The sequence below is a fragment of the Natator depressus genome, chromosome 3, assembly GCF_965152275.1.
Source record: "Natator depressus isolate rNatDep1 chromosome 3, rNatDep2.hap1, whole genome shotgun sequence".
In the NCBI taxonomy this organism is placed as follows: domain Eukaryota; kingdom Metazoa; phylum Chordata; order Testudines; family Cheloniidae; genus Natator; species Natator depressus.
In genome coordinates, this window is record NC_134236.1 from 165,105,488 (window position 1) to 165,132,712 (window position 27,225).

Sequence of the window (27,225 nt, forward strand, 5' to 3'; positions counted from 1 at the left end):
AGACTGCCTAGGACTGCTGAAGGAAGACTTTGTTACCCTGGAGGGGGAAAATGTGTGGAGTGACCTGGCTGGGAGGCTGTCACGAAGAGGCAGCAGCAGCTTGTGGAGTGAGAGAGGTGCTGCAGACCCAGAGAGAGAGGTGGAGAGATGGCGTACAACTGCAGAAAGGGTGGTCAACCTGGTAAGCTATTCCCCAGAATGACCAAGAGGGAGGTGCCACCCTAGCGGTGAGTGGAACACCCTGTCACAGTACTTTTATTTACATTTTAAGGAACAGATTAAACATAAAAGCTGTATTTTGGCCTTGCAAACCACAGCTGTGCTAGTGGAAATTTGGAGGAGCAGCATACCCAATGGCAGTGGCTGAGACATTTTGCTGTGGAGAGAAAGTTTCAAGGGAGACAGGTGCATGCAGGAGCCAGCAGCTACACCCTTTTAAGGCATCTACATGTGCCCACTCTTGACCAGCAGTCAGTCTAGAAGAGATGTGGAGAAATCCACAACCTATTTAGAGTGTCTGGTGCCACTGGTAATGCTATAACTTTTCCCTTGCACTCAGAAAGCCTTTTAGGTGTCCTGTGAAGAGGGAGAATGAAGGAAGAAATGGCTTCCAACTTCACTCTCCCAGCCTGCACACACATGGGAGAGCTTCCAGAGTAGTCCCTACTATGGTATTTCCTATAACATCTGGAATTGGAAATTCATCTCTTCTGGCCCTCTCTCTCTCCCTCCCTTACTGCATAGCCATTTCCCTTGCTTGAGTTTCACCTAACCCACTTTACAATCTACTTACTTGTTCCAGCACACGCAGCAGTTTCATAGAATCATAGAATATCAGGGTTGGAAGGGACCTCAGGAGGTCATCTAGTCCAACCCCCTGCTCAAAGCAGGACCGATCCCCGACTAAATCATCCCAGCCAGGGCTTTGTCAAGCCTGACCTTAAAAACTTCTAGGGAAGGAGATTCCACCACCTCCCTAGGTAATGCATTCCAGTGTTTCACCACCCTCCTAGTGAAAAAGTTTTTCCTAATATCCAACCTAAATCTCCCCCACTGCAACTTGAGACCATTATTCCTTGATCTGTCATCTGCTACCACTGAGAACAATCTAGAGCCATCCTCTTTGGAACCCCCTTTTCAGGTAGTTGAAAGCAGATATCAAATCCCCCCTCATTCTTCTCTTTTGAAGACTAAACATCCCCAGTTCCCTCAGCCTCTCCTCATAAGTCATGTGTTCCAGTCCCCTAATCATTTTTGTTGCCCTCCGCTGGACTCTTTCCAATTTTTCCACATCCTTCTTGAAGTTTGGGGCCCAAAACTGGACACAGTACTCCAGATGAGGCCTCACCAATGTCGAATAGAGGGGAACGATCACGTCCCTCGATCTGCTGGCAATGCCCCTACTTATACATCCCAAAATGCCATTGGCCTTCTTGGCAACAAAGGCACACTGTTGACTCATATCCAACTTCTCGTCCACTGTAACCCCTAGGTCCTTTTCTGCAGAACTGCTGCCGAACCATTCGGTCCCTAGTCTGTAGCGGTGCATTGGATTCTTCCGTCCTAAGTGCAGGACTCTGCACTTGTCCTTGTTGAACCTCATCAGATTACTTTTGGCCCAATCCTCCAATTTGTCTAGGTTCCTCTGTATCCTATCCCTACCCTCCAGCGTATCTACCACTCCTCCCAGTTTAGTGTCATCTGCAAACTTGCTGAGGGTGCAATCCACACCAGATCGTTTATGAAGATGTTGAACAAAACCGGCCCCAGGACCGACCCCTGGGGCACTCCACTTGATACCGGCTGCCAACTAGACATGGAGCCATTGATCACTACCCGTTGAGCCTGACAATTTAGCCAGCTTTCTATCCACCTTATAGTCCATTCATCCAGCCCATACTTCTTTAACTTGCTGGCAAGAATACTGTGGGAGACTGTGTCAAAAGCTTTGCTAAAGTCAAGGAACAACACGTCCACTGCTTTCCCTTCATCCACAGAGCCAGTTATCTCGTCATAGAAGGTAATTAGATTAGTCAGGCATGACTTGCCCTTGGTGAATCCATGCTGACTGTTCCTGATCACTTTCCTCTAAGTGCTTCAGAATTGGATTCCTTGAGGACCTGCTCCATGATTTTTCCAGGGACTGAGGTGAGGCTGACTGGCCTGTAGTTCCCAGGACCCTCTTTCTTCCCTTTTTTAAAGATGGGCACTACATTAGCCTTTTTCCAGTCATCTGGGACCTCCCCCGATCGCCATGAGTTTTCAAAGATAATGGCCAATGGCTCTGCAATCACATCCGCCAACTCCTTTAGCACTCTCGGATGCAACGCATCCGGCCCCATGGACTTGTGCTCGTCCAGCTTTTCTAAATAGTCCCGAACCACTTCTTTCTCCACAGAGGGCTGGTCACCTTCTCCCCATGCTGTGCTGCCCAGTACAGTAGTCTGGGAGCTGACCTTATTCGTGAGGACAGAGGCAAAAAAAGCATTGAGTACATTAGCTTTTTCCACATCCTCTGTCACTAGGTTGCCTCCCTCATTCAGTAAGGGGCCCACATTTCCCTTGACTTTCTTCTTGTTGCTAACATACCTGAAGAAACCCTTCTTTTTACTCTTAACATCTCTTGCTAGCTGCAACTCCAGGTGTGATTTGGCCTTCCTGATTTCACTCCTGCAAGCCCGAGCAATATTTTTATACTCATCCCTGGTCATTTGTCCAATCTTCCTTTGCAATCCTTTTCCTGTTCCCACTGGAATGCATTGTACATCTCTTCTAGCCTGCTATATGGAATGGAATGGAAGAACTTTCCCTCTCTCATTTATCTTCAATTATACTTCCTTTCAGGAAAATTTGGAAGTGCTGCAACAACCTCATCTCATTCTCTTTTAATTTCCCTTCTCAACTAAGGGTGTCAGGTGGCTTTATTTTGTCCACTTTTGCTTATTTGTGACACCATGTAATAAGTGTGTCACATGCAGTAGCTGTGGTAAGAGACTGCTCTTTATTACACATGCGGGGGCAGGGTTACAAAAGCTTATACTCCTGTCACATTGTAGGGGGTCAGTATCCAGTCCGGTGCCTTATATTACAAAGTAACATTGGCAGGATGATGTGGGAAAATTTCTCTCCTTTTGCAAAGCTGTACCTGGAGGCCTGATCCTGCATCACTAAGTCAACGGGGGTGGGGTGGGCTGGGGTGGGGTGTTTGCCCAGTCATGTTAATCCAGGTTCTTTCATGAGCATTAAATTCAGATCAGAACAACTTTTGGATGGGCCCATCAAGCAAAAATTTGAAGTATGGTCTCCTTTCCACCATCATACTTCTTATCCCCCCTCCCTATCCCTGTATCCCTTATCTTCTATTATCATTGCCCCCCAGGCACAGGCCTGAATTCTCAGTTACACTTGGGCTTATTTATACAGCCAGTGAAGCGTTAAGGGGCATTACTGTTACTAAGGCTTCAGGCCACCATCTCCATTTTGTCTCTGCCCCATCAACATGTCACTAAATACACTTGCATGATATGAAGCCACGTATCCCAGTATTCTGTCAGACCTCTAGACACACACCACAATAACTTTGAGAGTTGCTAGTGCTCAGGGCATTTGAGATTAAGGCCACTTATTTAAGTGCCTAATGATAGACTTAAAAGCCTAACTTTAGGCACCCATTTTTGGAAACCTTGTTTATATGAATTTAATGACCTCTTTAGTTTAAATTTAATCTCATTGAAATAAAATGTATGTAGGCTCCTAAATCACTTTTGAAAATTAGGTGCCATGACAGAGACCCTTTGGCAAACTCATTAGGCCAAACATGTCTTTCTGGGTCTGTATCCATAAGGAGTATCATGTAAGATATCTATAGAAAGCTCATAACAAGGTATATAATCATTGTGAGATGTATGTACAGGTAATATTTAAGGACCAATGTAACTATACTGAAAGTATGCTTTATGGACTTTGAGGAAAAGTTGGTCACCAGGGGATAATATATTTCGGGGATGGCCCATTCAAGCAGGAGTGAGTTGTCACCCCAGCCTGGTTAGCCAGTGGTGGAATGCAAAGCTCGATTATCTAGTATTGCTCCATCCCAGGACTTTAAAGGGAAAACCATCCGAGGGAACTGCAAACAGTTGAAAACCCTTGGAGGGAAAAGGGGACATTACAACAGACAGGAGATCACCCTGTCTGTGAATAAAGACAAAAGACTGATTCAGTATTTGGGAGGGTGGAAGGAAGACCCTTTGGATCCTTTCACTGAGGAGACTTCTTGGGGAGTGGGGATGTTATGAAAAACTGGGCTTCTGGTTCCCATGAAGCCTGCCAGCTCTGCAACAGACTGAATGCTGGGCGGAAAACCTACTTTAATAGATAGGAAAGGTAACTATTAATGTGTAGAGCCAACTTTTGTGGGTTTATGATTTTTTTTGGTATTCTAATCATTTGTTTCCACAACTCTCTCTTGTTTTTAGTTAACTTTCCTTTGTTAAGTAAACTTGCTTTTTATTTCTTATAAGTGTCCACAAGTGCTGTGTGGTTTACAGGAGCAGTAATTTAAGGTGAAACTGGTAAATTAGAGGTACACTGCACCCTTGGGGGCAGGGGATTTGGGATTTCTCTGAGTAACCAGTGTCAGGGGCTAGATATCACAGTGGAATGCTTCAAAGGGATGTGGGGACTGTGGTGCACCTATTGTTAACCTGCAAGGCAGAGACAGGGCTGGCATAGCCCGGAGAAGAGTGCTTGAGTGACTGAAATGCTGGAGGTGTTAGGGAACTAATAGCCAGCAAGGCACAGGCAAGACCCCCTCACACTGGAAGCAGGGGGTAACAAAGTGACTCACAGTCCTGGGTGCCCCAAGAACTGTCCCAGGCACTTTGGACAATTTTATCGTAAATGATCTAAAAGATCTTTTCCGTATTTAATTTTTATGATTCAATGACTGTTTTGTCATAGTTTAAAACAATTAATGCTTGCATATTTTTATTGACGGAGCTAAAAAGAATAAACAGAAGAATAGCACCATGTATCATTTTGCCATTCAGTAAGCATTTGTAAAATGTTCTAATATAATATACTGAAAGATTCCACAAGCACCTTTCACAAATTGCGGCTCATAATTTCAGGGTGAAATATATCCAAGCAGCAAGAAAAATATTTCAGAAATGTACTTCTTTGAGAACTCCTGATGGCTATTAATTCCCTTTAAAAGACATTCAAGTATGCAATGCTAAGAACAGTATATGGGGGATTTCTTTACTGTATTGCTGTCTTGAGCATTCAAAGGATCAAGGGTAAATGTATTTCAGTTCTGCTGTATAGCAGACTTTAGAACTTTACCTTGCTATATGTTCCTTAGAGATTGTTCAGGATACATTTTGGAGCACTTCTTCTGAGCTACATACATTATTTAAAAGCACCATGAAAATCTAGCTAATGGATAAGACACAAGAATTATTTCGAAATATATATGTATATAAATATAATTTTTTTGTCATAAACCACTGTGACTTTTCTTTCTTTCTCAGACATATTCAGGATATCTGAGTAGTTTGATAAATAGCTCCAATTGAACACATTGGAACTAAAAGATGCATTATGATGTACATTATTCAGCTCATATTTTTCCATCCATGACATTCATGAATGGCAGAATCCCCCAAAATTGTCATGGAAAAACCATCTTACAAAGGCAGCTTATTTATGTATCCTCACTGTTTAGTTGTATCAGGTCCTAGGTGACCGAAGAGAACTTGTGAAGGAGTGATGTACAGGATGGAATAAAGAGGAAAAAGAAATGATGCAGAAATTAGCCTATGCACAACCAAGACCAACTAAGGGAGAACATGTATCAAAACCATTTAAATTGCATAATATTTGAAGCATTATTGAACATTGTGGGTTTTTAATTACACAAGGATCAAGCATTTTGATCTGACGAATCAGCTGTTGAGGGAGTAGACGATATATGATGAGAGGATGATCTCTGCCAAGAGATGTTAGAGGCCGAGGTGATAACAGAAATTACTGGATAGCTCTAATATGAATTCTGGTCTAAAATGCATGTACATAACAAGATTATTTTGAAAACTGGTATTCTCCAGTGGGCGGGGTATACTTAGGGAGAGGGACAAGAACATCCATTGAGATGAATGGGTCAGTTAACACCTCTGAGCTATTGTGTCAGGCTATATTCATTTCCCTGGCATGTTCCTGATTCATCTGAGAACATCTTCATGGAATCATAGAATATCAGGGTTGGAAGGGACCTCAGGAGGTCATCTAGTCCAACCTCCCTGCTCAAAACAGGACCAATGCCCAATTTTTGCCCCAGATCCCTAAATGGTCCCCTCAAGGATTGAACTTGCAACTCTGGGTTTAGCAGGCCAATGCTCAAACCACTGAGCTATCGCTCCCCCCATTCTTATTGAAAGAATGAGCCATTTCACACCTCTGCAATCCTCCTTTGCTGGAGAAGGTTGTGCAGAGACCCTTCCCCCTACACTAACTCCTGAAGTGCAGTCTGGAACACGTGCTCCCTTAATTCCCCCTTGCTGCCTTCAGCTGGTAGATATACGCCTCACAGCCTATCAGTTACCACTTGCCTTCGTCCCTGTAGCTCTACTGGAGGCATGGAGAGGCCAGAAGAAGGGCAGAGCTCCTAACTGAGTGTCAGTGAGGTTCCAAGGAACCTTCTGTGCCCCCTAATCACACCCCCTCACTACTAACATTCCTCAAAAATAAAGGAAATTCACTTCTGAGAAATTTTAACTCTGAGTTAAAGTTGCCCAGTAGTGCTTCTGCTGGTCATCAACAGACCTATACTTAAACCTCTGAAAACCAGGGAATAGCGTTAAGGGAAAACAAACTTGAATCTCTGAAAGCCAGGAAATTTTGGGTACACACCAGCCTTGTAATGCATTGTTAACTCTGCTTTCTTTGAGCAGAGCCCCAATATACGAGTAACACATTACCCATGCAGATGCTACAGAACACTCAGGTAGCAGAGCACATTAAACACGGTATGACAAAATCCAACACCGTTTTGCTGACAAAATTTGAGTTTAGATCAGGAATAGTGAATAGGAACTACCTACATCTGGCTTACATTCAAACACCAAGCATGCTCCACACAAACCACCCTAGGCTTCCAAAATATTATCATCCATTCACTGTTGTTCTGTGGATTCCTTCTGAGACATTGCCTTCACTTACTACTCACTTAGTCAAGGAGACCAGTGTCAGACATACCATTAGACTGCTGACCATCCCCAATGGCAAAAAGAAACCTGGTGCTCACATTCTTAGTTTTTTCTCATGCTTACCCTTACTGAACTGTTTCCAGAGGCTCTTCCCAGCTCCAGGGGGGCTGAGTTAAGGTTGTTTTGCAGGGCTGGTATGTACCTTAACTCTGTAGTTACTGGTTTTCAGAGGCTTAAGTGTAGATGCATTTGATGTTCTGGAAGGATAAGAGGCACTGCTTGTCAGGGTCAGGATCATGACCAGGATGTGGGTGTTCAGGCTTAATGGTTAGAGCCATGAGGGTGGCCAGGCTTGGGGTTTAAAGCAGAGTGTTGAGCTAGAGTCAAGAATCAGGGCCACAGGACACTTGGGATTGTAACTGAGATTAGAGCCAAAGGCAGAGCCAGGGATCAGAAACTGAATGCCAGAGGCAATGGGCTAGCAAGAGATGTGGTCAGGAAGTGGAGCCAGGGGTATCATGGATGGGTGAGGGCAGGAGCAGAGTGGGCAGGTAGGCACAGGCTGCATGGAAGTAAGAGTAGGTGCAGGAAACAGGATTAAGCACAGCTGTGACATGGAACATGTTGAGCAGCCAGTGAGCTCTGGGTACTGCTGGATCAAGCAGTAGTTTAGTTCCACCAGTCAGGAAGTGCAGTCCATCCAGCAGCCCCTGTCGGGGTCAGCTATGCTCGATGTGTTGCTAGGAGACTGACACTGCTGAAGCTGACTCCTGACACTGCTGGTCAATCTTAACTCTGTGTTAACACAATTTTTGGGTAACGAATTATACATTCAAGACAAATAGGGGCTAAAACAGATCTTCCAATTGCTTTTTGAGGAGTGGGGAGCAGAAAAGTATATTGTCATCTGACCTTTTCTTGGTAAGACTCCATCAGAACACTTAAAGATGTCTTAGAAATATATGAAAATTTGCAATAGTGCCTTCTCAATCAAACTGGAGGCTTGTCTCATCTACAAACACGTCTTCCCTCTTCACCTATTTCAAAACCTTGAAAATCAGGGTGGGAGAAAGTACGTCAGTGGGTGACTATAGAAACCTTCTGCAGGCACATACCCATACTTCTGACCCCATAATACTGAACCTGATGAGGCTTCCTCTACTGTTAAATATGTTCATTCAAAATCCCAGTTTCCATTACCTCTTGTTTAGCTACTGAGAGCGATGATTACCGTTTTAACTGGTTTCCTGGCTTTAATCTCCTGTATTGATTACAAGGTGTTGGATAACTTTGAAAGGTAGTGCCACAGTAGGAGGAAGAGATCTTTATAATCTGGTCTCTAGTGGATTGTATTGACTGGTCTAGAGAGAACTTAAATTACACCTAATGTTCAGCCAATATTCTCTTTCTTGGAGAGCCTGTATTTACTGTTTTGGGCTCTCTCTCTCCTTGCTAAAAGTGAGTTCTTGAGTGTACATTTTCTGGCACTGAATGTTGAGAGTATTGCATCACCGCTTGGCACTACCTGGCACGTCAATGACACTTAAATCTTGTCTATGGTCCTGGTGCTCCTTCCCATTCCTGGCACTCACTACCCTGGACATTTCACTAGTCTGCATGGGACTCCTCTGTAATTGATACAGCTTGATGAGGTTTTGCTGTACATTTATTTCATGCAGTATCCTTGGTTTCTAATCATGTTGTTGTTTTTTTTCCCCTGTAAAATTTGGTAATCCACAATAGGTGTCTGTCATCAATACAAAGAGGTTCTACTGTATAGTATAACGTACGATTTTCTTTTGGAATGTGCTTGGATATAACCTTCAGGCACAGTTTTTGCATCCAATATTTACTATCAGGCCTAGAGATGCTGTATTTTCTCTCACTCAGGTTAATGATCCTTAGATCTACACTGTACAGATTGGAGGATCTAAATAAATAGAAAGTATACTTTACATGGAATATTTTTGTAGCTTTGACCCAGCCACCTCAATCCTCATCCTTTGTTCTAGTTTGGCGTTGGATTTGGGGTAAAAAAACAGAAAGACCTTGGTCAAAGAAGTTTTTAATTCCATGGGAGATAATTTTAGTATAGAGCATTACAAGAGGAATGTTAATGTCTTAGAATATTTTGTTTCTCCAGTTTGAGCCAAATCCTGCTTTCTTCACTCACATGAGTATTCACATAGAAGTAAATACAACTACATGTGTGGGTGAAGCAAATAGCTTTGGCCCTATGCAGTTAATTAATTCTTCTTAAATGACCAGGCAATGGTGTATCAATTCTACAATGCTGGCAAATTATGGAAACAGTCTGATTCTTCTCTTATCTTGTAAATCTGGAGTAACTCTATTATAACCAGAAAGAAAAGGAGTACTTGTGGCACCTTAGAGACTAACCAATTTATCTGAGCATAAGCTTTCGTGAGCTACAGATCACTTCATCGGATGCACACTGTGGAAAGTGTAGAAGATCTTTTTATATACACACAAAGCATGAAAAAATACCTCCTCCCACCCCACTCTCCTGCTGGTAATAGCTTATCTAAAGTGACCACTCTCCTTACAATGTGTATGATAATCAAGGTGGGCCATTTCCAGCACAAATCCAGGGTTTAACACGAACGTCGGGGGGGGGGGGGGGAGTAGGAAAAAACCAGGGGAAATAGGTTACCTTGCATAATGACTTAGCCACTCCCAGTCTCTATTCAAGCCTAAGTTAATTGTATCCAATTTGCAAATGAATTCCAATTCAACAGTTTCTCGCTGGAGTCTGGATTTGAAGTTTTTTTGTTTTAGGGAAAGTGTGGGACCCTTACTGAATGGGGGAGGCAACCTAGTAACAGATGATGTGGAAAAAGCTGAAGTACTCAATGCTTTTTTTGCCTCTGTCTTCACGAATAAGGTCAGCTCCCAGACTACTGCACTGGGCAGCACAGCATGGGGAGAAGGTGACCAGCCCTCTGTGGAGAAAGAAGTGGTTCGGGACTATTTAGAAAAGCTGGACGAGCACAAGTCCATGGGGCCGGATGCGTTGCATCCGAGAGTGCTAAAGGAGTTGGCGGATGTGATTGCAGAGCCATTGGCCATTATCTTTGAAAACTCATGGCGATCGGGGGAGGTCCCAGATGACTGGAAAAAGGCTAATGTAGTGCCCATCTTTAAAAAAGGGAAGAAAGAGGGTCCTGGGAACTACAGGCCAGTCAGCCTCACCTCAGTCCCTGGAAAAATCATGGAGTAGGTCCTCAAGTAATCCATTTTGAAGCACTTGGAGGAGAGGACGGTGATCAGAAATAGTCAACATGGATTCACCAAGGGCTAGTCATGTCTGACCAACCTGATTGCCTTCTATGATGAGATAACTTTCTCTGTGGATATGGGGAAAGCGGTGGACGTGATGTATCTGGACTTTAGCAAAGCTTTTGATACCGTCTCCCACAGTATTCTTGCCAGCAAGTTAAAGTATGAATTGGATGAATGGACTATAAGGTGGATAGAAAGCTGGCTAGATAGTTGGGCTCAATGGGTAGTGATCCACGGCTCAGTGTCTAGTTGGCAGCTGGTATCAAGCAAAGTGCCCTAGGGGTCTTTCCTGGGGCCAGTTTTGTTCAACATCTTCATTAATGTTCTAGATGATGTGATAGATTGCACCCTCAGCAAGTTCGTGGATGACAGTAAACTGTGGGGAGAGGTAGATACGCAGGAGGGTAGGGATAGGGTCCAGAGTGACCTAGACAAATTGGAGGATTGGGCCAAAAGAAATCTCATGATGTTCAACAAGGACAAATGCAGAGTCCTGCACTTAGGACAGAAGAATCCCATGCACTGCTACAGGCTGGGGACCGGCTGGCTAAGCGGCCGTTCTACAGAAAAGAACCTGGGGATTACAGTGGACGAGAAGCTGGATATGAGTCAGCAGCGTGCCCTTGTTGCCAAGAAGGCTAACGGCATATTGGGCTGCATTAGTAGGAACATTGCCAGCAGATCGAGGGAAGCAATTATTCCCCTCTATTCGGCACCAGTAAGGCCACATCTGGAGTACTGTGTCCACTTTTGGGTCCCCCACTACAGAAAGGATGTGGATAAATTGGAGAGAGTCCAGTGGAGGGCAACGAAAATGATTAGGGGGTTGGGGCACAGGCATTATGAGTAGACACTGAGGGAATTGGGCTTATTTAGTCCTCAGAAGAGAAGAGTGAGGGGGGATTTGATAGCAGTCTTCAACTAGTTGAAGTGGGGTTCCAAAGAGGATGGAGCTAGGCTGTTCTCAGAGGTAGCAGATGACAGAACAAGGAGTAATGGTCTCAAGTTGCAGTGTGGGAGGTCTAGGTTGGATTTTAGGAAAAACTATTTCACTAGGAGGGTGGTGAAGCACTGGAATGGGTTACCTAGGGAGGTGGTGGAATCTCCATCCTTAGAGGTTTTTAAGGCCCAGCTTGACAAAGGCCTGGCTGGGATGATTTAGTTGGGGTTGGTCCTGCTTTGAGCAGGGGATGGGCTAGATGACCTCCTGTGGTCTCTTCCAAACCTAATCTTCTATGATTCTATGAACAGAGTGAAGCTGGCTGCTATGGTAGGTCCACGGAGGAAGGGGCAGGGGCTCAGGGAAGTAGCCATGGGGCTGGTGCTCCACGAAGGGAGCAGAGCTGACAGAAATTGGAAAGTCGCCAGGGGCAGGAGTGCCAGAGACCCCTGGGAGGAGTGGCCCTGAGGCTAAGGAGTGAGTTAAGACTGTGTTTGTTTGCTAACCTCCTTGCAAAGAATAGGCATGGCAGAGGATGCTTTGGAGCTGAGGAAAAGCATGGCCTGGTGACGGTTCTCCTTCATGGTTTTCAAGACTTAGATTATGACTACATCTGTGTTTAACTCTTAATTTTTGCACCCTACAAAAAGTTCTTTGATTTACTTTAATTTAATTCTTATATTTATGCTTGTTTAATATCTTATTTTTTCTTCTCAGCAAGTAAAATAATACATGTATTTCACAGACCTATTTTTTCCTTTTCCATTTAAAGTTTTCTCTGTCTTCCCCCATACCCTCTGCCATTGTTGCTAATGAGTGTATCATCTAAAAATAGATACGTTTATCATTCAATAATATTTGTATCTTTCCAGATTGGAGGCCAATGTAATTGTAAGAGACATGTGTCTGGCAGACAGTGCAATCAGTGCCAGGAAGGATTCTACAATCTACAACAGTCAGACCCTGATGGCTGCAGTCCCTGTAACTGTAATACCTCTGGGACAGTCAATGGAGATATTACCTGTCACCAAAATTCAGGCCAGTGCCACTGCAAAGCAAATGTTATTGGTATGTGTAATGTAAGAGTTTTCAGCCACATTTCTTATCTGCTAGAAATAAAACATTTGATTTCTAAGCTGAAAAATACTGTAAATTTCTTTTGCTGAAGGCAGGTTAAAAAAACTGAATGAAATTAACTGCCTAAAAATTATTAATTTAATAATTCTATCAAACTACAGTTTGAAGCTTAGTTTAATCAACCCTTTAGAAGTCTCTTTATTCCATAGCTGCATTGGCTCACATAGCTCCCTACTAATAACTCACAGAAATAATATTAATTTGCTTACCGCATGAATGTTTCTTTTAGGAAATTAGCACTTTTTCAAAATGTTTTATACTTAATGAGTTCTAAGCAAATCGTTTCCATGCTAGCTTTCTTAATAGACCAAAATAAATGGATTTTTCCCCCTCAAAATATGCTGTGCTACAGGGTCCTTTGTGATAAATCTTTCCATTTTTTTCCATTGTATTTCTTTGAACTGTTCCTATGAAATGCAAAATAAGTCAACATTATTCCACAGATCATGAACATTGCTAGGTTTAGTTATCAAGGGCCACATAATTTTAATTTTGTAATTCAATGCCAAGCTGATTATAATAAACTGCTACCTTCTGTGTTATTTATCATTTTTTTTACAAGACGTGCTTTTTTGTTTGTTACTCCCACAGGTATTTTTCAGAAATTAGATTTGATTATAGCAATTTATTACTTCCATCATATTTGAGGGGAGCCACAGCCACATAAGGACAAAATTTATCAAGTGCCCAAAATACACAGTGTACATAATACACTTTGAAATATTGATGTATGGGAATATTATGCAAGGAGAATTTCCTGATAAAGTGAGCCCTGCATGGTAACTGTACGTGTTTCAGGCCATACATACGGCTCAAAAAAACCCTATCCCAATTTATCATTCAAACTATTGGTAATCTCTATTTTCTGAACTAACCGTGATCATATGTTGATACTAAAAATACCTTTCAGTGTTCAGATCTTGGGTAATTCATATTCACTAAATTGTGAACAACTGCTTCTTCCAGACTTCTAAATCTCTGTTAGTGTCCACTCATATCTTTGTAAGAGAGAAATATGATAGCTGTGTGGTTAAAGTGAATGCCCAAAAAGGTTGAATTGTTGTGAATTTTTACAAGCTATTATTCTTTGTTCTTGTGGCTGGAATTTCCAAAATAAGCTCATAAATAACTACATGAATGTGCTCCTCCTAAAAGGATCTCATCCTGGGTAATTCTGAGCTTCCTGTCTGTGGAGTGCTGAGTGCCTTTAATCCCCACTGTAGACCATAGGAATTAAAGTGTGGGCAACATCTCTCAGGAAGTGCTCAGCCCCTTGCAGGATCAAACACAACCTGATTTTTTCAGTGCAAACAGTTAATGCATCTTAAATTGAATTTCCTACATTAAATAAAATAGGAGTTTTCTAGCAATTCTATATTCTATTTTTTTCATATGCATTTGGGACCTGATTTTGGATTCTTTGGCTATTCCCAAAATTGCTTTGATGTCAGTGAGAAATTGGGTGTGCAAGGATTGCAGGATCAGACCCTTGCTTACTTAAATTATTTCAAACCTTTTACACTATCTATGAAAGTAACTGGGATGATTTTTCTCTTCACTCAAAAAAAAAAAATCTATGGGGGGTGGAGAAGAGGAAGATACATAAAGCCCAATCCTGTAAACACGAATGTACATGCTTATCTTTAAGCACATTTGTCTCGTTGACTTCAGTGAGACTACTTGTGCTTAAAGTTAAGCACATCAATAGGATTGTTTACACAACTAACTGTAAATATTCTGATTTCCCTTGTTACCATGTGTAAATAAGTCTTATTTACCAGTCCTGTGCAGTGAACTTTTACAAAGAAAAGCTACCTCTTTAAAATGTATATTTGAATTATTTTTTTAAACTGGGTTTACAAGTAACCTCAGTCTGTTGTCATTTTGTCTGAAGAAATGTGATAACAGAAAATGTAACTGTGTACTGCAATGTTATGGAACGTGAACTGTTAGAGTTAACACAACTGTTAAATCTTACTAATGATTCTATCACCAGTAAAATACATTAGCACCAATAATTTTATTAAAGTAGGTCATTCATCTAGAATAAAAAGGTAGAAGAATGTGAATTAAATGCCAAGCGTGCTAACTCCCCTGTACTTGTTAACATTGAATGTGATGCCCTGTAGGCCTTCCTCAGTATCGTTAGGAATAGATTACCTGTCAGGAATATGTATGGCATATTCAAATAAGCACTGCGCATATTTTTAAAACTGATATGATATGAATCCATGTAGACCAATTTTAATAGTTCAAAATGAGTCATAATTCTTGTTAACAATACAGTTATTTTTAAAATTTGCAGCAATAGTGGGCCTTTTTTATTTTCCTTATTGAAATTAAATGATATGCCTTAGGTGAGCCATTCATCACTGTTAAAGGAACTTGCCTTCTGTTGGAGTTCTCGAGTTTTTATTCATCTATATAATGCATTTTCTACCATTTCAAGAGATGCTTTTCTACATATGAGTTTCTAAATGTATTATATTTATGCATTTTTTTAAAAGAATGGAAATATTTTGTTAGGACCTAAGTTGTTTTTTCTTTTTCTGGATGCCACAATTAAACCATGGTATCATAGTAAAAGATTTTCCCACTGAAAAGTGACACACATACACACTTCAGAGTGGTAGCCGCGTTAGCCTGTATCAGCAAAAACAACGAGGAGTCCTTGTGGTACCTTAGGGACTAACACATTTATTTGGGCATAAGCTTTTGTGGGCTAAAACCATGCATCTGATGAAGTGGGTTTTAGCCCACGAAAGCTTATGCCCAAATTAATTTGTTAGTCTCTAAGGTGCCACAAGGACTCCTAGCTGTTTTTACACATACACATGTGAGATAGCATTTCTCAAATAGTAATTTACTTTGTTTTCTTGTGAGGTAAATGTTATAAACTAAAATTCAGCTGCAACCCCCAAGGCAGGGATAAAGCAATGAATTTGAAAACAAAACTAACAGAACTACAGGATGAAGTATGAAAAAAACAATTTAATTTCTAATGTATTGTAAATGTTAACTGAATCATATATTTAGACAAAAGCATTATTTCATCTTGAATTATGGAAAACATTTTCTGTATCCCATAAAGACTCCCAATAAACTCTGGTAAATAAGTGTAATCAATATTAAAATTGAATTATGATGAGTAAAACTCATAGAAATTAGTCTAATTTGCAGTGTTTATGTATATGTCATCAAAATGAGTCGACAGCCCTCAGCACATGTTCTGCCCATCCGTTTTGTATCATCTCTTGTAGTTAAGAAGATAGGCCTTGTAATAAGTCGTCACCTACATCACATTTAGTTTTTGCCAGAGATTTTAAAATGTGCTTGAGATGAAAATAAATCTATCTAAAAAACTGTATATGAAAACCAACAAAAACCCTGTTATTTCTGAAATATAAACATACAAAAAATAGCTGTTACGTTTCTGTAGTTTTGTGCAGCCACCTCAATGCTGCTGCTATTAAAAATTGTGGTGGGAAAGAACTTTAAAAAAACAACCCTAAAATATATAGTTTGTATTGAATTTCTGTTGACTTTCTCCTTTTATTAATAACTTTTTCTCTCTTCAGGCCTCAAGTGTGATCGTTGTAATTTTGGATTTAAAGTCAGCAGAAATTTTAATGAACATGGATGTGGGCCTTGTCTGTGCAATATCTATGGCTCACTGAACCAATTCTGCAACCCTCTTACTGGGCAGTGCAATTGTAAAGAAGAAACCAAAGGGCTTCAGTGTGACATCTGCATGGACAACTTCTTTGGGCTGGATGCTACTGGCTGTAAGACTTGTGACTGTAATATTGCAGGATCACTTTCTGGAATGGTTTGCAATGCTACGACAGGGCAATGTGTATGTAAACCTAATACTGGAGGAAGACAGTGCAGTGAATGCTTAGATGGGTATTACAAAGTACAACAAAATAATTCCTTAGCCTGTCTGCCATGTAATTGTGATAATGCAGGTACAGTAAATGGCTCTCTTTTGTGTGACAAATCAACAGGACAGTGTCCTTGCAAAGCGGGTGTAACTGGGCTTCAGTGCAATCAGTGTGTGCCTCATATGTACAATCTTACCATTAGCAACCTTCTCGGCTGCCAGATTTGTGACTGTGACTCGCTGGGGACATTAGCAGGAACGGTTTGTGACCAGATTAGTGGACAATGTGTATGCCTGCCTAATCGTCAAGGAAGAAGGTGTAATCAGTGTGAATCAGGTAAGGAAACTGGAAGAAAATTTCTTGTTACATTCTGCAGTATTCCAAAATCAGAAGTGTCTTTTCCTTTATTACACTGATCCTTTTTGATAGGGCTTTAGCCCTGATTCACCTCTAATTTATACAGATTTGTTTTCCATACTTGTATATCTCCATAGACATAAATGAAGTTACTCCTGATTTGACTGGTGATTTCTTATAGGAATTGCAGCAAATGGGGGTCTTGAGGAGGGAATTGAAAGACAGTTTCCTCAAAGGTCAATTCAGGAAGGGTCTTCCATGCATGAGTGGTTAGTATGGAGGAAGTTGTGGAGACATTTGTAGGAACAGCTTAGAAGGCTGGCAAAACAAATTGTCCTATAAGTGCATCTGGTTGCACCATCATGTTGGGGATATGCAGGTTCTCACAAGGGCTAAGCAAGGATTGGCCTTATAAGCAGCTGAAAATGCAATTGGTACATCAGTGCATTGAAACAATTAAAGAATTTCATTCTGCATTACTGTAAATGGAGTTTATATCTGAGTTCATGATAGTGGGTAGCATTATAATTATTTTTTTATTAATTTTTAGAAAACAGGTGAATATAATGAAACCCCATGTGTTATTAACCTAATCTGTGTTAAAGAGAGAGATTTAGTTCAAGTTATATTTATAGGCAGTTTGTTAAAGTAGCAGTGCACATTAGAAGGTACATTAGAGCCCCAATGGTTTTAATATGCCATTCAATAACTTGAACATAGGTTAAAAATGCAGCTTACCCTCCATTAGTATTTTTTTACATTAATTTAAATTATTTTAGGTACGTATACTAATAAATATAGCACTATTGTGTTTTTTTCCATTCCTTCCCCAGTTCTATGTGACCTGCTGACACTCTACAGCAGGCACTTAATCAGAGAGCAGGCTGGGGCTAGGTGGAGGAATGATGTCAAGGCTTCCTGAGCCAGTGACCCACCCTTGTCCTTGAAAAGTGAAGGCAAGGGTTTATGTAGATCTATAATGGTTTAAAAATATGAACAGAATAGCATGTGGAATAACCTACATGGCACACGAGGGAATATTTTCACATACTTGTTTGTTTTTAAAAAAATCTTGTTATGAGAAAGTAATTTGTCTTGTTTTACTAAGAAATGTATACAAATATGTAAGTGATTAGCATTGAGTTTACTGCTTTATAGATGAGTTTGATTCCTTAACATTGGAAGGGCCACGTCTTATACTCATATTTAATAATAATATACTCATATATTAAATAGGAGTTTTGTGTTGACTTCAGTGAGAACTGGTTTGGACCCTAATAATATCACCTAGCCTAGGTCTTATATAGCTCTTTTCATCAGTAGATCTCAAAACACTTTACAAAGCGAGCCAATATCATATCCCCATTTTATGGATAGGGAAACTGAGTCACAGAGCAGTGAAGTAACTTACCCCAGGTCACCCAGCAAACCAGTGATAGACTTGGGAATAGAACCCAGCTGAACCAGAGTCCCAGACCAGTGCACTGTTTGCTGGACCACATGATAGATGCTGCTATTAGGGTACATTCAAAGGAGGGAGGAGAAATTATGATGATATACAATAGTAATCTGAAAAAGATCCTTTGAGGTGTCAGTACTAGATTATCACTTTTGTAAAAATGAGGGGATTTTTAAGGTGGGGAGTAATGTGGAGGAAGAGGACGGTAAGAAGGCAGAAAGGAATACATACCAGTGGATGAATCACTTTGGATGATTGAACTTAATCTTGCAGTTTCTAGATCAGCTATTTAAAAAAACCCAGAGAATCCCAAATCTGCTAATACAACATACTAGCCCTGTATTTAATAATTATAACACAATGAGTTATAATAACATAATAAGAATACCCAGCTCTAAAGATTATGCATTCTTTAAAATATTATTTGTTTACAAACTGATCTGATGATAATAGTGGTCTTAAATTATGGAACTATGGAGCAATTTAATCGGTTTCAAATAATCTAACCATGTCCGTTGGCTTTGCCTTAGGCCAAAGACAACAAAATGTACTGCAAGCATATCCGTAGCCATCACAGACTAATTAAAAGCATGTAATTAATTAGGTAAAAATGGCAACCGTAAAAATATATTAAGGGTAGGTTAGATTGATGGGACAATGCACCTATTTTAACTCCATTTCCTGAATAAATTTACTCTATGATTTATAGCATAAAGTCAAGTTGTTTCAGTGTTCTCATTTCCCAGTGTATTTACTTAAAATAAATTCAAGTAAGAGACCTAAAATTAGCCTCAATAAGATAGATATTTGCACTCCAACTTTCAAAAAATCTCTCACTTCGATGTGATTCAAAATGTCAACACATCCTCATGCCTTCTCGCCCTGTTTTCTCACCCCGTGGAGAAAGGAGATCAATTACCTGTGTTTCATGGAAGAAGGGGAGAACTGGGGGAACCTCAGGTCTCCTGGTTTGTTGTTGATTTATAAAGAATCGTTTTCTTGCATAGATTTTTATTTTTGAATGAAAAAATATTAAAATTAAATATTGAAACTTGAGGGAGGCACTGTTTGCTCAGTTATTTTAATTAGTGGTGTACGGAAAGCAGGAACAACCCTTTTTAAAAGAAGAAACCCCCTTTTTACTTCTCATGTGAACTTAATGCCTATGAGAGGCAGTGGATTTACAGCCCTGAAGAATTAAAGCCTCTTCTAGCCACAAAACAGGTACAGTAGTATATGTCCTGGACCTGTCTTCGTCCACTACGTACATGCCCTGTCAGCGAACTTCCCTGCCACCCTGACCTGGATGGGCAAACTCTCCACAACCATTCAGGCCTTAGAACCTGTGCTGAGCAGAGGCCTTGCAACAGGAAGGCATTTAGGAGTCTCTCGCTGACCAGAGACCACAACTTTCCATGCAGCCGCGCAGGGCAGGCCTACACCACCACTTATGTTGATATAATTTATGTCACTCGGGGTGTGTGAAAAAGCCCCCTGGGCGATGCAAATTACAGCAACGTAAGCGCTGTCCTCACCAACATTATGTCAGCGGAAGACACTCTCCTGCCGACATAGCTTCTACCTCTCGCGGAGGTGGAGTAATTATGCCAACGGGAGAGCTCTCTCCCATCGACATAGAACATCTTTACCAGATGTGGCACAGCTGCATCAGAGCAGCTGCACCAATGTTGCACTTCTAGTGTAGACTAGCCATCAGACTTTGACTTGAGAGAAAATTTTCAGAAGTGCCAATGACACATTTTCAAAAGTGCCTAAGTGACTTTAGGAGCCTCTCTCACGTTTGAAATCGGACTCCAGTCCTAAATCATTGGAACTAGACACTTCAGCTAGTTTGGAGGATACTGACTATAAATCCCAAGCAGCCATTTCTTAAAGCCTCTCCCCAAAACTACTGTTTCTGGTTAGCAACAGATGGATGAATGCCATGAGATGCTACACAGGACTACTAGGAAACTAATGGGTTCTGCATGTTACAAATGTTTTGCGCAATTAGTGGGCTGTTAGTCTCTCAAGACTAGATATCAGGGAACATTGTATAGAGAGAACCTCCTGATGAAAGGGGATGATGCAATTCACCGGGGCTAGAGGTCCCCCAGCTGTTGAAATGTTGAGGGATTTAAAAAAAAATTCTTCATTATTGTATTTTTTCCTCGTTTTCTGCCCCTCCCCATCCCACAATAAATAGTCATTTCATTAGTGGAAGGGGAGAGCATAGGCCTCCTCAATCAGATCCCTTCCTACCTCGCCATTGCAACTGATGATCATATACAGTGTGCCATGGTCAGGTGCTACAACTGGCAGCATAGACAGGGATCTGTTTTGCTCCCACTGTGTGGTGAAGCAAAATACTCACACAATATGCTGCCTCTGTCACCGGCAAGGAATTCTGGTCTGACTGTCAGGATTTCAGTTGCATTTCTATTCTCTTGCCATGCTGGCCAGGACAGTGCTTAGCCCAACATGTGCAACATCAGTTTGCAATCTGATGCCTCTTCTATCTTGTTTTTTGGTGATCTAGGACTAAATTTTTCAAAAGTGACTTCTGGGTGCCTATACTGAAGCACGTCAAATGGTCCTAATTTTCAGAGAGCAGGCACTGACCACTTTCTTAAAATCAGCCTCCCCAACCTGTCTCTAATTGGGTATTCAGAAACAGAGGCACCCAAAACTGAAAGTCATTTATGAAGATTTAGGCCTTACTGTGTATATTCAGGAAAAAAAACACCTTTTTCAAATAGTCCTGTTTATGAATGTTTTTTTCTTCCATTCCCCCACCTCCTATATTTATATTCTTGTTTCTAAAATACTTTTTTAAAAAATCTGATGCTTTTGAGGAACTTTGTAGTGTCACCATGATAAAAAGTTTATAAATGATTAATAACAGAGATATAGTGCCAGATCCTTACCTGCTCTAAATTGGCATAGCTTTATTGACTTCAGGATTTAGGATCTGGTCCTAAACTGGTAACCTTAACTATAGAGTTTGTTGCTGTAACAGTTATAATAAAAGATGAGCAAATGCTTCCAATGAGCAAGTCAGCTCAGTTGAGATTCATTATAATACTTTAGACTTACCCGTGTTTCTGTTGCTGTCCTTTGTTACTTGTAAATATTATGCTAATTCACGAGTGGATAAGGGTCTGTCTTTTTCTAGATTGCACTAGGGTCTGCCTAATATTAATGTTTAGTACTCTCTCAGCAGATTATAAATTAGATACTTACCGAGGTGCTCTGACCTTTTGCATGAGGTCTAGGGTTAAACTTGTTTCCTATCTTCCAGCTATACTCTTGCAGTTGAGTTGTTCATTGTGCTCAAGAGTGACATTGCTGGGAAATGGCCTCCTCTATTTATGTACAGGACAGATACTATACTGTACATGCAACTGCAGATGAGATAATACATGCTGCCTCACTAATAACTTCAAGATATTCAGTCTCTGTGATGGCTCAATTCTGGGCCTCTCTGGAATAAAGTGCCAATAGTATGGTTGTTTTATGATGCGAATGTGTGTTAACTGGAGACTGATATCACTTGACTGTCCATTTGAGATTTATCTCACTGAGGACCAGAAGCTAAACTTGAACAAAGACTTGAGCAGTAAAATTCTAATGTTTTCAATTTGTTTAGTTCTTTTACTATTTGGATATGAGCTTACAACACAACACTGCTGCAAAGAAAGACAATTCCACCCTGGGGGTGTATATATAAAGGTATCACTTGTAAGACAAAGGAAATAATGCCTTGGTTAGATAGCACATTACAATGCAATTTTGGGCCCTTCATTATAGAACAGGACATCAGAAAGTTAGATGGAGAGTTCATGGACAACTAAAAAAGATTCAGCAACTGAAGAACATGACTTAAAAAGAGAAGCTTACTGAACTTTATATAATCAGGGAGGAAAAGTGACTAAGAGGCCTATGAGAATGCTGCAAGAGTGTATGAGAGCGGGGAAAATTCTTCTCAGTCATTGTGAGTCATACCATAAGGAATAATAGAAAAATGTTGACAGAGGGATGCCCCCTCCCACCCAAATATTCTATTTTTGTAAAGCACTTTGAGATGTATGGATGAAAAGTGTTATATAAGGGTTAGGTGGCATCATTATATTAGAACTGGCTTTATTTAATATATTTATTAATGTTTGGGGCGAGGGGTAAACAGTGCGGTGACATACAATTAACGTAGATATGTCAGGACTAGACAAGAACTCCAGGAAGGAGAACGGGCAGCACAATAAATGAAATTCATTGTTGACAAGTGCCAGGTAATGCATACTGGAAGAAATAATTCGAACTACTCATACACACTACTAGATTCTAAATTAACTATTGTCAGTCAGGGAAAAAGGCCAGGGCAACTTGAAAGTGAACCTCTGCTGAATGCACAGTGAGGCAACCCACCCCCTGCTAAAATAATGTTTGCATGTATAAGTAATGAGAGAGGAAATAATGTTATGCTTATAAAAAGCACACAGGATCTTTTTTGGGGAAAAGGCAATTCGCCACGTTTATTGAAGATACAACAATTACACACACACACACACACACACAGTCCTGCCAGTCGATGTTATAGTTACCAGTCCGGATCAATCTAGTGGCCAGCTAGGTTGATCATGGGTAGGTAGGAGCAGGGTTCTGTCGGTTGCGACACGATGCTCTGGGGAAGTCTTGGCAGGATGAACCCAAAGTTTCATGGCAAGGCACCCTCTTTATATAGTGATTTTTTTTATTGGGACCAATGAGTTTTGCACCGTCATGCTGTAATTAATTGTTGTTTGATGAGTGCTTGTTTTTTTTAATGTTTATTTTTTTAATTTTTTAATTTTGTTTTTTTTCTTAATTTTTTTAGGGAGTTACCCCATGCTGATTTTGATCACAGCTATCTTGTCCCTGTTGATAGGTGCCTGTCTTATTTTTAGAGTTGTTAATTTGCCCTTTTTTGACATTTTAACAGGGGGCATGTTGTAATCTTCTGGCACCCTTGCGTCTGTCCTCGGTTCCTCCCTAGAACATTTGGTCCGGTAATGGCCTTTACACTTGTTTTCTAACACACACATTCCTCATTCACACACAAAACAGAACTGATTTACACAGAACATTTGAACAGGAACATCAAATTGCAATGCAAGAGAAAAACAATCATTGCTTTCTTTTACTTAATTTAAAACGCTAAACTTACAACAAAGTGGTGACCCTAAAAGGTCTGTCACTGCCTTGAAATCAGCTCAGACACAGATTCTGGCTGATGCATCTCTACCAATGGCCCATTAGGCCATTCCTTTCTGCTATTCAAAAAGGGTGGTTGGCAAGATATGTTTAAATTCTACACCAATACATTTAATACATGCTACATTATTCTTTATTTTTTATTCTAATTTATATAAAATACAAACATAAAATCCTACTACTACATGTGTGGTACTACTTTACTTGAGTTCAGTATTCAGCTCTGGTCCATGTCAAAAAGATTTAGTAGGAATAAGAGATTCAGAGTGACGAAAGTGGGTGACGAAAATGATTAAGATCTGGATAGACTTTCATATAAGGAGATATTGATAAGAGGACATGGTAGAGGTATACCACATAATGAGTGAGGAAGTGAGGGTCAACCGGATGCTTCTGTATATCCTTTTCCATAATATAAGAACAAGGGGATGGAGGACAAAACTGAAAGCAACCATTTTAAAATAGAGAAAAGAAAACATTTTACACAAAAACTAATCAACCTGTTGAACTCATTGTCTGACTATACCGAAAGAAGGACAGGAGACATTTAATATGCGTTTAATCAGGCCACAACTTTATTATTCGATGTCTGGGACTACCTGGCAGATAAAAGTGAACAGTGCAGGTAACCCCCTGTTTATTCCATAATTACCCCGGGGGATTTCCACCATCTCCCTGTCTTTTTCCATCCAGGTCCCTCCAGCAAATCCATTGCCAGGACCTTGCCATCCACACTCCCCCTTGTAGAAGGGTTAAGAATGGAGGGGTTGGCTCCCTGCCGTACCAATCATAGGAGTCCCCAACCGCCCACCACCCACCCTGTTCGTTCCTTTAACAAACACCTTTTTAAGTCCTTTTCCAAGCCATTTATCTGGTCACGATATAACTTTCCTATGGACATCCACCCTGCGACATATAGCCTGTCGCCCTTCATGTCATGCATGAACAAAGCCCTTCCTGAACTCGCTGTGTGGAAGGCAAAAAAATCCCAACTGCACCCAGGCCTTTTTTGCAGCAGTTTTCCTCTTCCACTCCCCCCAGCCAAAAAGCACTTTTCCCTTCATTCAGCCAGCCAGCCAAATACCCCCTGCATAAAGGTGCAGTCATTGCCACAAAGGGCAGAGGTTAGTAAAGGTTAAAAAAAAAAAAAGGATTTCGATATTTATATGGATAATAGGAACATTGACCACACAATGTTAGACAGGATGGTTTTGAGGCATGTTTTGGGGCATAAACCAACCACTTACCTAGAAGATTTTAGAAAAAAAAATTTCCAATGAGGACATATCAGTTTCTTGCATTTCCTTTGGAAGTGACTGGTACTGGTATTATCAGAGACAGGATCCTGGACGAGAACCGCAGCTCTAGAGGGTCTTGCATGCCATTATGTGCATGTTCCTGCAGCCTGTGTTGCATTCATTAGTGCCTCCCATGCAGTGAAATCTTTGCTTCCCCCACTGCCTGAGACCTGTGGCATTGTTGTCCTGTTTCTTCTCCTGCTCTGCCTGAGAAGAAGATTTGCGGGGTTCAGAGTAGAAAATCAGAATTGGCAAGCAGAGAATAGATAACAGCTTCAGAAAATGCCATTGAATGGGCTTAGACACCCTGCTCCACAAAATGACTGCATAGATTTGTAGGTGTTGGGGTATGTACATGTACTAGGTTTGTTACGTGATGGTGGGTATCTTATTCAGTTGCTAAATATGACTGCACAAGATGATATTCTTCTGTTGGCATTGCTTTTTCTGCAAGTTTGTTAAAATGTGTATTTGTTCACCAATTTGTCTTTGCTAGGTTTTTACATATCTCCATATCATGCTTCTGGCTGCTTGCCTTGTTTATGCCACATAACTGGTTCAGTGAATCAGGTCTGTAATAGTCTAACTGGCCAATGTGTTTGCCAAGATGCTTCTGTAACTGGACAGAGATGTGACCGCTGCAGAGAACTTTATTTTGGATTTGACTCTGATTCAGGGAGGTAAGTATTTGTTTTGTTTGCCTGTTTTTATAAATACAGTTCATTTCAAATTTCTTCTTTATATTTCCTCACACCAACTAACTTTAAAATCTTTTGTAACAATAAAAAAGGCCGTCTATTCAAAACAGTCTTCCACTGAAATTTATACACATGTCCAGATTTGCATAGGCCCCATTCCCACACCCACTGAAGACAATGGAAGTTTTGCCATTGACTTCAGTGGAAGCATAGTTAAAACCTTATATGCTATGTCTTGTGTTCATAATGGTTTGAGGATTGTCTTATTACCGTTATTCTATATCTGAAATAATCAATTATTAAGGTATTTTTGTGGTATTTGGGAAAAAATTACACGCTGTTCTTATCAATAATTAACACTGGTGGGAAAATTTCTGTGAAAATGAAATTTCACCAGAGAATGGTAGGAAAAATTTGATGCCCCCATATTTTCTATTAACAATAACAGAAAATGTAAAATTTGCAGAGAATGGATTCATCTAATGTCAGACTTTTCCATTTCCAAAATCTGTAGTCCTAGAGGAGTGAATTCTCTCTGTCAGCACCCTAATTTTGTAGTACAGGGAAAATTTTGTATCTGAAGTATCCTAGAGCCTTTATGTACACTAAAATAGTGTGAATATACTTCCTTGAATGTCTGAGGTACATCAGTAGGTGATGTATTGTTGTTCTGTCTATTGCTCTCTCTTTCTCTTGCAGCTTCTTCTCTTGCTTGTCTAATCCCCACAATCTCAATTTCCTTTTTACATGTTGTCCAATAAGATTTCACAGGCACTCATATTATCACATTTTCTTGCAGACCATATGCTTGTAAAGTATTTTGCTACATTTAATATTTATAATTTTTTAAAAATAGACTTAAATGAAAGTGATATGACACCCCCATACTAGCCTTGAGTGAAAAAGGGAATAAATATATGCTGACCCTAGAATGTGACGTGTGTCTTCCTGAGTATACTTGACATTGTAGATTTTTTGACTTTAACTTTTATATTATTGTCATCATTAGGCAGGGGATTTTTTAGTGTTGTGGGTCATAGAGATATCTGTTAATGGCCATCTTGGAATCTGTAAGAAGGGGGATTTTCTGTTTCACTTCCTGTCACTCTGGATGGTAAGGGATAAAAATAATGTAATATTAAGTTTCCTTCTAAATTCACCTTCTTTATTCTTTAATTTGAAATAGGATTTGACTTTGAGTTCCATACAGGATGTGAAAAGGTTCACAATTTCTGTCTGGTAAGCAACGCCTTCCGTACACTAGAGATGGGCTCAAACCACCGAATTAATGTCTGAATCCATATCCCAAAGAACTTAGTTTGACAATGTCTGGATCCCAGAGTTTTGGTTACTGCTGTCCTAAAGATAGGTGCTTTCTTATAACATTGGGATTTGAATCCAGACTGAGCTTTAACATTCCACCTCTCTTTTTTTGCTTCCATAAATTGTCAATCAATTATATGTTAGGCAAAAGGCAATGTACGCTGTTGACTTGCGCCATCAATGGGTAGGCTTCTGTTCTCTTCTCCTCAGGTTCTGATACCACACTCCTCATGGTAATATGTGTGCCTTGATCATGTTTGGTAATATCCTCTTGGCTATTTATAATTATACAGCTCTGTTGGTAACAGTGACAGGGTTAGACAATTCCTCATGGTCAGGAATATGGATTTAATCTCCCACTGATGCAAGCA

The 27,225-nt window shown here is 40.4% G+C and overlaps 1 protein-coding gene across 1 annotated transcript in view; it reads left to right on the plus strand.

Moving 5' to 3' along the window:
* Positions 1 to 27,225, plus strand: part of USH2A (usherin) — a 562,110-nt gene that overhangs the window by 84,881 nt on the left and 450,004 nt on the right. The window contains exons 12-14 of the mRNA XM_074949260.1: positions 12,321 to 12,516; positions 16,164 to 16,805; positions 25,330 to 25,513. Of these exons, the coding sequence (XP_074805361.1) occupies positions 12,321 to 12,516; positions 16,164 to 16,805; positions 25,330 to 25,513 (1,022 nt within the window). The remainder of the gene's footprint in view (positions 1 to 12,320; positions 12,517 to 16,163; positions 16,806 to 25,329; positions 25,514 to 27,225) is intronic.